Source organism: Antennarius striatus, chromosome 9 (genome assembly GCF_040054535.1).
Source record: "Antennarius striatus isolate MH-2024 chromosome 9, ASM4005453v1, whole genome shotgun sequence".
In the NCBI taxonomy this organism is placed as follows: Eukaryota; Metazoa; Chordata; class Actinopteri; order Lophiiformes; family Antennariidae; genus Antennarius; species Antennarius striatus.
In genome coordinates, this window is record NC_090784.1 from 1,843,761 (window position 1) to 1,855,381 (window position 11,621).

The window sequence follows — 11,621 nt, forward strand, 5'->3', positions numbered from 1 at the left end:
TTAATTTTTGAAGACGTTTACGTAATTTTTTTGGTAATGTTATTGGCGATATTATTTAGGCGCTGTATTAGTTGCCATTCGTTCCTCACTACAGGCGACAACAGGCAGACCTCCTGCTGGTACAATCTGTCACTGGTCCTTCCACTTCTTTCAGCACAGCACATGTGCTTCTTTCCACTTCAATGTTTCCATTAAAGCACTTATACTGGAGCTCTGTTTAAGTCTTGTTATCTTTATTGGATAATTCTGAAATACGTGCTTCCTCTTTCACACAGACCAATGCCATTCCAGACGGTGGAATGAAATTACTATTGCAGCCAGTAAGACCAAGGCCTCTTCTTGAAATGTTGAATCAATTCCTGGAATCCAAGATGAGGCGTCCACTCTGTCTGCATTGATTTAGCTCCATGGTCGAAATGAAATTATGACGAGAACACAAGGCAGGATGGGAAGAGCTGTGGACACTGTGCAGCTGCTTTACAGACACCGACACAGAAAAACACAAGCAGGCTTTGGTAAAAAGATGAAAGTTTTATTTTAACATGTATTTCTTGTTTCCATGTTGTCACTGCAACACAGCAGTGTGCAAAACTCCCCTGAAATCTTATGTGGAAAACAAGAAGGAATGGAATGTTATGGTCAAATATATCTTGTGGCTTAAATGAGAACCGACTAAAACTGCATCCAACAGTGGTAACTAGACAATCAGCAACACATAATTTAAACTCATGAATCAGCACATGCTAATGAAATCTGGCATGCAATCAACTCTGGCACACTTTACTGAATCACACCAGTTAATAAAAACTGGTCAGTGCAGTGCTAGCATGTTTCTGAACATGTTACATAACCCTTGATCCATCCTAATCATGCTAGGAAATCTTGGAGCACGCATTTCTCAATTAAACTCACTTCAAGGCACATTGAAAGCTATCTCAAACAACAAACAGCAAACAAACAGGTCAGGGTGTGTACACTAACACTCTCTCCTGTCTGGACTTTAATTCAAGGTGCTATGTCCAAGCTTCTAAATTGCACCAGAACAGCTTTATATTGGTCCCAGTCGTTTGAAAACCAGTTCTGTGAAGCCACAAACTCAAATTATGTATGAAGTCACACATAATGCAAAGCTTTGTATGTAAGTGTCAGGTATGTAGAACAGAAAATACATGCTTTTTAATGGGAATATAAGGTTTAATTTTTGAAAAGCTTGACTGGCTGTTACCTTCCAAAAATGGAGAGCTTTCCTTTGGTTTCCTCTAATACAACAGTGTGATAACCTGAACATACACATAAACCCATCCAGTGGGTAATTACACACACCAAGGGGTGAAATACCCAACAGCTCATGTGATCCAAACAAAAAGTATGAAAAACAAACAGGAAGTAAAAAGCTAAAATTCTTAGTTAGAAACAGCAAGGCTGTTCCCCATGAAGTGTCCAGTCGCGCATATTATTTAATTTTATATATATATATATATATATATATATATATATATATATATATATATATATATAATAAAAATCTGGCTGTATTGGGATGCCCTGCAAAATATGAATGGAAGAACAAGTGGTACTCTGGAAAACCTTTAAATGCATGCAGTAGATGCATGTTTCAATGCAGAAAAACATTTTTAAAAATGCCACAGCTGACCTCTAGGCTCCTCAGTCTTCCAATGAGTCCATGGTAGGATGGAGAGTCAACATTAGTCATTTTGAAATGTTCTGAAATGTAAAATCTATGTACAGATGAGCAACAAATCCATTCTTTACAAGTAAAGAACACCAAAACAAAACTTTTTAGAACTTTTTTTGCTCTGTACTGCTCCTTTAGAACCGTTCTGTCAAAGGATTTTGCTATGATACAGTACATTCATCGACAGTGACAAAAAGGAAATAAATCATCGTGCTGGCACCAAGATCCTGAGATGTTACTATTTTTGTTAAGATCTCACATGAAAAATATACAATCATTAATCTAGCGCTCCCACATTTTGACCTCAAGAAATAAATACCCTCAGTTATGCACATATTACCATCTAAGTCTACTCATAGAAGTACCTTATGCCAGGTACTGGTGCAAAATAGGAGTCAGTTCTAAGTAACCCAGAGTTGTATCACTGGGAGTACATCCAGCACACCAGAAGGCCAACGGCCAAAGCTGCCCCAGCACCAACGTTGAGCAGAATGGGTCTCCAGTACTGCCATTTCTCTCTTTTCCTCTCAGAGTCGGCCAGTCTCTGTTTCATCTGCTGGACCTTCTGTGACACGCTGGCAGCCTTATCCTCACGGTGTCTCTTTCTTTCACTGAAACAACAGTATGTTGCGATGTCAGCAAAGAAATGTGGAAAAATGAGTTTGGTACAGAACAACAAAGCAGTAAAATCCTGTAAATAATGTGCATTTTACGCGTTTCATTTACACTAGCAAAACAAAACAATCTGGTCCTGTAAAACAATTTTTTAAACCTGTTAATTAAATATTTGACGGTGTTAATTCAGTCGTCGATGCCTCACGGAGATCAAGATCATCTCTTCTTGGAATAGCAGAGTTGGCAGCAGACCTACAACCATTAGCTGCAGCTGCTGTGAAGGATTTGGCTTTCAGGCTATCAAACACAGTGCACTCCTCAGCCTGTAGATAGTTTTAGTGTTTGCCTGACTGTTTCCTCAGAAGTGTTCCACATTAAAGACGGTGAAGTAAGTGTTGTCTGCATTGAGGTTTGAAAAGTGTAACCACACTGACAAGGTGGTGTAGCCTCACTCCCTCTAAAGCTCTAATGTTACTTTCTCATGTGCTCAATGAAATGGAACAAAATTTATTGTATAATGAATTGGCTCTCTTTAGTATTGATACAATTAATTTACAACCCTTTGAAGCACAGTACCAGGAATAAGCCCTGCTGGAAACCCCAATCAATCTCTTTCACATGGAGTCATGTGACAGAATCCAGGATTACTCTAACAATGATGCTCCAGTCGTGCGTGTGTGTGTGTGTGTGTCTCATCATTTAGCTGATTTACTTCGCACTGAGCAATGACAAATGAATTTGAAATGAAAGACCAACAATTGCAGTAGACAATTATAGATGTTGTTAATTGGTTCCAGAAGATAAGACGCAAGGTCACAGTTGTGATCTAATTTTCATCTCCTTGCCTCCCTGAATATAACGCTATTTGTTTCATCGTCCTATCTTATGCGGCTCCTCAGATACGTGCAAAAAATGTACAAAAGCTGAAATTTGACCTTGACCTATTTTTCTCAAGATCAAGGTCTTCATCTCCTTTTCATAGGTCAATGTCAACTTACCTTTGTATCTTTTAGGGTGCACCATTCTGGAGACGGACAATACAAACTTTAAAAATAATCAGAAGTCAAGGAAGCAAAAACGATATGAATACATTGACCTTGGGAAAACTCAAAAGATTGTCTATTAATAGTAGCATGTGCACATGGTTTAATAATTCTTGCACTTTCAATGTTTTTCTGCAACAAATTAGTTAGTTAGTTAGTATGCACATATGTAATTAAGACCATAGATCAAAGTACTATCTTTCCGGTTCCTGACATATGTGCAAAAAAATGTACAAAAGTTGAAATTTGACCTTGACCTAGTTCTCTCAAGGTCAAGGTCATCACCTCATTTTCATCCCCTTTGCCGCCCGAGTAATGTGCTTTTTCTTTCATCTTTCTATCTGTAACGGTTATGAAAATATTTGGTGGACGGACGGACGGACACTGACAATTATAATACATCACCGCTTTGAAGCGGGATGTAATTAACTCGCCTCCAGGTTAAACTGAACATAAGCATCCCCAGTTCTCTACTGAACTGTATTTATGAACGTATTTTCAATCACATTTGGTTAATATGGATCTATTTTAAGCTAACAAACATTTTTTTTAATATAGTACATAGAAAAAAAATCTAAATGTACAATTTGCTGATGTTCAGTTTGTTAGAGATGTGGAAACACAGGTAACAAACTGAGGTTATGACATTGCGGTATCAGAACGGAAGGATTTCTTGAGCAGTTACTGACTGTGCATAGTTCTCCTCCATCTTGTGGTCTTGGCTGTGTGACTCTCCTACTGGCAGGTGGTCTCCTGAGGTGGCCTGAGGCTCGAAGCGGGGCCCCGTCTGACCGTTAGGCCTGCTGTCGTTGATTTGAGGTCTGGGTGGAGGAGGTGGAGGCAGATCTGGCTCCAATTCATCTCTGGACATCACACTCTGCTTATTTTGCTTCAAAAGATGAGACACAGAATTTTATGGCTCATTTCATTCCATGACAGAAAGGAAGAAGAACAACGGAACTCTTTCATGCTGTTACTTCTGCATTTGTTAACAGGAAATCTCTTGATGACCAAAATTTTTTTTTAAAAATTTGATGTTCATTTATGTTTAGCTCACTAACCAAAGAAACAACGTCCGTAGTGCGACAAGACGACAACAGCCCAAACCAGTCTTTTATCAAATACAGCCTGATTCCCCCGTCTGGAGTCTGATACCTGTGCTGCTGAGCTGTCCATCACAATGAGTTTGGCTCCCTCAATGACGGCCATGTAGGAGAATCGGAGCTGGTCAGGAGTCTGGATCAGGCCCATGCGATATTCCCTCATGTCCAGTAGCACTTTCTGTATGTCCACTGATGATGGGTTCTTCCTCCGGTCCATCTGAAAAATAAACGAGAATGTTAAGGAAATAATGAAGACTAGAACGGCTGAAAAAAACAAATGTTTGTAACTACATATAGTGAGCAAATGTACAGCCTTCCCACCACTATTTCACAGGTATCGCAATACCTGAAACCTGATCAGGACCAAGTTCAAATCCCTAACAACTGTGACCTGCCATGGGTCCGGTCCCATTTACTTTAAATCCTTGTGGGATTATTTGCAATAGCGTGGCTCCATGCTCACACACCACTTAGTGACCCTGGCATGCTGTAGAAGGTTCACATAACACATGTTCTTAATTTAGTAAAAATGAACAAAAACTTATGTTCAATTTTATCCTTAATGAGTCAAAGTCATTGTGGACAAGGGCCAAATGGTAAACACCAGTCTTAGCTTCTGAAACAGATGATTGATTTCAGATTAGCTTCTACAATGGCAGACTAACACTGGTGTTAGTCACGGTACCTCTTATAGTTAGAGTGTGGTGTTAGGATCCCCAACAGGCTAACATCACTGTTAGCTTCTCCAGTAGAGGTACTAACATTGCTGTTTGCATTTCCAACAAGCCATAATTGCTGTTAGCTTCTCTGAAACACTGGCTTGATGATTGTTAATGTAGTTGCTTAACTTTCACTACTATCACCATACAGACATAAGTGTGGTGCTGGGATGTTTTTCCTCTTAGTGCAGCCTAGAAACATATTATTGATTAAAAAAATTATTAACATTATCCTATTATTGGGGACAGCAGTGGCTCAGTCCACTTGGTCTTGGGTTGGGGACTAGCGGGTGGCTGGTCCAAGACCCATGTGGACCAAACGTTTAGAGTTTGCACCTGTAGTAAAGAGGTGCCAGTTCACCTCCTGAGCACTGCTGAGGTGCCCTGGAGCAAGGCACCTTCCCCTTAAAAATTCCTCATTGGGTGCAACATAATCTGGCTGCCTGTTGTTCTACCATTCACTTATGTGTGTTTACAGACTCAGTGTGTGTCTGTGTTCCAGGGCCTGCACACATGCAATACCTACCTATCTACATATATACATGTGTGTACGCACACGCACGCACACACGCACGCGAGTGTGAATAGAAGTGGGGGGAAAAAAAGATTTCCCCAAGGGGACTGTTAAATACTGTTACTCTTGCTTAAAACAAGTCAAGCTAGAATTTAAGGCTTGTATCTGTATGTGATTCCTCTCCTGTGGAGGTATGGAAGTGTCTAGGAGAGGTGGCAGTAGAGTTTCTGACTGGGTTGTTCAACAGGATCTTAGATAGTGAGAAGATGCCTGAGGAATGGAGGAGAAGTGTGCTGGTGCCCATTTTTAAGAACAAGGGAGATGTGCAGAGTTGTGGCAACTACAGAGGAATAAAGCTGATGAGCCATACAATGAAGTTATGGGAGAGAGTAGTGGAAGCTAGACTAAGGGCAGAAGTGAACATCTGTGAGCAGCAGTATGGTTTCATGCCAAAAAAGAGTACTACAGATGCAGTATTTGCTTTGAGGATGTTGATAGAGAAGTACAGAGAAGGCCAGAGGGAGCTGCATTGTGTTTTTGTAGATCTGGAGAAAGATGATGACAGGGTGCCCAGAGAGGAACTGTGGTATTGTATGAGGAAGTCTGGAGTGGCAGAGAAGTATGTTAGAGCGGTGCAGGACATGTATGAGGACTGTAAGACAGTGGTGAGGTGTGTGTAGGTGTGACAGAGGAGTTCAAGGTGGAGGTGGGACTGCATCAGGGATCAACTCTGAGCCCTTTCTTGTTGCTATGGTGATGGATAGGGTGACAGACGAGGTTAGACAGGAATCTCCATGAACTATGATGTTTGCAGATGACACTGTGATCTGTAGTGAGAGCAGGGAACAGGTGGAGGAGAAGCTAGAGAGGTGGAGGTTTGTCCTGGAAAGGAGAGGAATGAAGGTTAGCCGCAGTAAGACAGAGTACATGTGTGTGAATGAGAGGGACCCAAGTGGAAGAGTGAGGTTAGAGGGAGAAGAGATCAAGAAGGGGGAGGATTTGAAGTACTTAGGGTCAACAGTCCAGAGCAATGGAGAGTGTGGAAAAGAGGTGGAGAAGCGTGTCCAGGCAGGATGGAACGGGTGGAGGAAAGTGTCAGGTGTGATGTGTGATAGAAGAGTTTCAGCTAAAATGAAAGGAAAGGTGTACAAAACTGTGGTGAGACCAGAGATGTTGTTTGGTCTAGAGACAGTGTCACTGAGGAAAAGACAGGAGACAGAGCTGGAGGTAGCAGAGATGAAGATGCTGAGGTTCTCTCTGGGAGTGACCAGGAAGGATAGGATCAGGAATGAGTACATCAGAGGGACAGCACATGTTAGAGGTTCTGGAGATAAAGTCAGAGAGGCCAGACTGAGATGGTTTGGACATGTCCAGAGGAGAGATAGTGAATATATTGGTAGAAGGATGCTGAGTTTTGAACTGCCAGGCAGGAGGCCTAGAGGAAGACCAAAGAGGAGGTTTATGGATGTAGTGAAAGGGGACATGAAGGTAGTTGGTGTGAGAGAAGAGGATGCAGAAGACAGGGTTAGATGGAGGACACTGATTCGCTGTGGCGACCCCTGAAGGGAAAAGCCAAAAGGAAAAGAAGGAGAAGAAGACAGTCATGAATGCTTTATCTAGTGGACGGACAGCTCAACTACAGCCACTTGTTTTTTAAATCAATTTTAAATGTTTTTTATTATATGCGCCTTACAATCTGGTGCGCCTTATATATGAATTTTTTTTTTAATTTTAAATAAGCAATTCATTAAAGGTGCGCCTTATAATCCAGTGTGCCTTATAGTGCAGAAAATACTGTATTCCTTTTAAAAAATACGACTGCATCGGTCCAAAGACCACAGACATGCCATTTAGTGATGCCATTTATGCTCTACTTAAAAACACAAATGGATGGTACTGAAACAAAAGTTGTCAGGAAGTAGCTGACAAACTTCATGCATCCAACAACGCCAACATGCCACAACTTCACCCCTTCCACTGTCATGAATTGTAATCATAACATCTCACTTTACTCTCTTGTCCTAACTTGAAACTCAGGAGTGCTGTTGTAACCCAAACTCATACATTAGGCAACCTTCAATACAACATTTGGTGACGTTCCCTTTCCCTCCACTCACCAGGACCAAGCAGGTGTCCACCAAGGCCAAGGTCCCCGAGCGTCCGATCCCAGCGCTGCAGTGCACCACAGCGGGGCCACGTTCCGGTCCCAATGAACCAGACTCACGAACCTTGAAGAGGAAGTTGAGGAAGGAAGCGGGAGATTCTGGGACACCAAAGTCAGGCCAAGTGGTGTAGTGAAAGTGGTAGATCTCCCTTGACTGCCCGGTCTACAACAAACAACAGGTACTGTTGGCCAAGGTGTAAGCATTGCATGCAGCAGATGGAGTTCTGTGTGATGAAATCACAGCATCCATCATGTCAATACATTCAGACCTGGATTCTGTCACAACCACTCAAGTTAATACAAGTTAAGACTGGTTGGGTGATATTCAGAGTTAGTGGTTGCTGTGAAAATGCACGTACAAGGTAAAAAGTTCACTATCCAGTTGTTTGTCTGGTGCTTACTGTTGTGTTTTGCAGTTCTAGGACCCGAATTGTGTAGTAGGATTGGTCCACCTCAGACAGCAGCCTGACAATAAAGCCAGTGTCTGTGAAGGACATCTGGAGCTCCTCTGTGGTGGGCCAGTACTGGGCACACTTTTCCTGTTAACACAAAATGAATTCACTTACCCTTGTTGGGGAAAACCACAAGCTTTCATGGTTCTGAGGAAGAACTAAGTTAAGTCTCTGCTAGATGAATACACATTGAGTACAAGTCTCATCTACACAAGGAATTCAGAGAATTCATATTCATTGAATCATATCAATAATGATCTACGAAACTGTGTTATGTACAAGCAACACTTTTCACTAGGGCTTAGTCTTGGGGTAAGTAGTACTCTTATTACTTAGGATATGGCAGCTTGTTTCCACAAGTCATGAACAGCCAGTGGCCAAAAAGCATTGCAACATATCTGAGTAATTTAAATTCTCAGTCTTGATGAGATTGTGAAATAATTTGGGGGGAATTCTAAAGATACACACGTGTTGTTGGGTTTTTTTAAATTGTTACTTCATGGGGATGATCACAGTTAGCTGTTACATTCAGCTTCTATCAGACTCCTCTTTATGAATTTTCAGATTTACATTTGGCAGTGTGAGCAGAATGTGTGACATCACAACTAATTTGGAGGCTGACACTAACGTGCTGAAGTGCAGTCACATACACATGCATTGCTGGAGCTATACGTACGTTTTGAATTCAGGCCTGAAATATGCCACACATTTGACTTAAATCAGGAAGGCAGTCGTAACCACTTATGATACATGGAATGTTATTTTAAATGCCAGGAAACTTAATTTGACTTTATAACTTGACTGAACTGAGACAACATTATTTTAGTATTTATCTGGGTTTTGTGTTTCTATTTAAAAGAAACAAGACAGTACAAAAATACAATGCAAAGACAATGAATGATGACGGCAACAAACTTCTTTCTTTCCACTGATGATGAAGGTGGGTGTAGTTACCTGTAGAACCGCTACAGGTGATATTATGATCAAGATATGACACCTTTTAGCATGTCTCCCCAAACCATTCAGTATAAAAGACAACAAAGAAACAATAAACAATATAAATTGTACTCACGGATCCCTTTTCAATGACTCTGTTCAGCATTATAACAGCTTTGGAACACTGCTCCCAAATCATCAGCCAGAAATGACCACAGGTATTCCTCAAAGGCCCCTGAGGAATCAAGAGAAAGCAAATGTTCACCGAGGAAGAAAAACTATGAGCATTATCAAAAGCTCACTACAGACAAATATACAATGCCATATGTTTCTTTCCGACTGTCCACAGACATACAAAACATAATAATGCAGCCTTCCATTTTAAGTTGTAGGCACGACAACCTACTTGTGAAAGGATGTAAGCTCTTTGAGCTTCTTCCACCATGACCAAACTTGCATTGATGTAGTCATTTTCCGAGTTTTCAAGTTTCACCCGACTGTGATCATCTGAAACCACAGAAGAGACGACAAAATCATAAACATCTTACATGTAAAGACTGATAGATACACAGACCAAACTTGGGAGTTCATGATTCTAAAAATTCTGGTAATTTGAAATTTCCACTAAAGCCAGTATTTCACAGAACACTCACATGGGCTGACATCTCTGTAGCGGTTCAAATTACGGTTCACTGGAAGTTTTGCCACTTTGTAAGGGTATTCACTGGCCTGGTTCCGGATCTCCTGGTGGACACAAACACAGGGTGAAGGCAGGAGCCTCACATCCCATAGATCAGTCAGCAGCAGGTGTTCCTGCAGTCACACCGGTTAACACACACCTGCCCCACTGGAGAGGGGGCTGGATGTACTTAAAGCTCTGATGTAAGTATGTCAGGCATGGGGATGAACGATGCCGGCGGAAAAGGGTGTCTCGTCTTCGGGATTCCTTTCTACAAGCCGCTGGACTGCTAGTAAAGGACATTTGTCAGATGAGTGCTGTTATTGCTGCCTTCTTACCCCCAGGAGCCTTCATGACTTGTTGGTGGCGACAGACAGAAGACACCGTGTTCATCTACAGCAACACCCGGGGGAACATTGGCAGAATGAGAGAATTTAATAAGAGGAAAACAAATTCTGTTGCAGACGTCGAGTTAATGTATGTCGTGCTGCTAGAATCTGTGGTTTGAAACAGTAAATACTCGTTTACTTCCTGGAGTTGCTCAGGTGTACCGTCTCTGTCCACCAGCCGACTGTTACCTTCGGACGAGTTTTTTTGGCGCGTTGTTAACTTCCACAGTGTGTAAGTTAGCTACAAACATCCAGGTGTGTGTCACCCATGTGGGGCAGTGATCGGTGTTAGCCGTGTTACACGTTATAACCGAAGCCGAGACGTGAACCGGACGCTGTGCTCCGACCGACGGCTGGCTGGAAACACGCGTTTTTCTCTGGAAGTCCTTCGGAGTTCTCAGAAAGTGCAGCTAATGCCTGCTAGCGGCGGCCGCTGAGCGGCTGCACGCTGCGGCGCTACGGAAGTCCGCGACCCACGCGTGTAGCGCCGATTGTTTCTTTCTCAAACCTCTTCATCCAGCGTGTAGCATCCTGTTACACAACGTGCTGAAGCTTTTACAATCAAACGAGTGGCATAGACGACTTAAGCTACCACATACTGGGAAAGATGTGTAGCAAGCTAGCTATCACGTTAGCTAGCTAGCCGAGTAAGTTAGCACGGATCGTCATAGAAACACAAGAGGCCCCATGTCCCGACTTACGTTGTAAAGGTTTTGCCACCTCCCGGACGAATCAATGTCTTCAAATTCTTGCTCCATTTTGTTGCATTTAGAGCCCAGAGACACTTTCCGGTTGACCACAGAGTGTTTGGAGCCGTTCACCAAGTTAGTCCTTTCGGTCCGCCATCTACCGCTCGTCAGCAGCCCTGTAACCCTGGGGATCCCTGCGGGGAGTCTCCTGCACAAAACCGCCTGCATGCATGCGCTGACTGATCCGGGTTGCCAGGTCCGGGCTCCTCTCAGGCGTCTAATCCTCCAATCTGGTTCATGATGCTGTCTGTGTGTTCAAACAGTGACTCCTCAACTGAGCATGTCTGACCAAGTTTTTTTAATGTCATAGCTGATTGTTGAAGCTAATCAACAATATTTAAGTATTTACATTCTTTTTGTTTTCACAATATGCAAGAACCACAAATGGGACATCATATGCAAAGGCATAATAAGTCTGTTATAAACCTTGTTTGTCGATATAACAATTACTGTATAAGAATTCCAACATTCCATCAAATGTTATTTAGAAAATTTTATGAAAAAAGAACAAAAACTAAAAGAACACAACGTGGGGTGGGATCTGAAAATCTAAATGAAGACC

At 42.1% G+C, this 11,621-nt stretch overlaps 1 protein-coding gene across 1 annotated transcript; it reads right to left on the minus strand.

The window, feature by feature from the left end:
• Positions 1 to 1,506: 1,506 nt before the first annotated feature.
• On the minus strand, positions 1,507 to 11,233 carry ptpn2a (protein tyrosine phosphatase non-receptor type 2a). Its single transcript, XM_068323320.1, has 9 exons — positions 11,012 to 11,233; positions 9,896 to 9,986; positions 9,649 to 9,749; positions 9,379 to 9,477; positions 8,256 to 8,393; positions 7,808 to 8,017; positions 4,510 to 4,674; positions 4,044 to 4,243; positions 1,507 to 2,307 (listed from the first exon to the last, which is right to left on the minus strand). The coding sequence occupies exons 1-9, from the start codon at positions 11,225 to 11,227 to the stop codon at positions 2,118 to 2,120; spliced, it is 1,410 nt and encodes a 469-aa protein (XP_068179421.1). The 5' UTR covers positions 11,228 to 11,233; the 3' UTR covers positions 1,507 to 2,117.
• Positions 11,234 to 11,621: the final 388 nt, after the last annotated feature.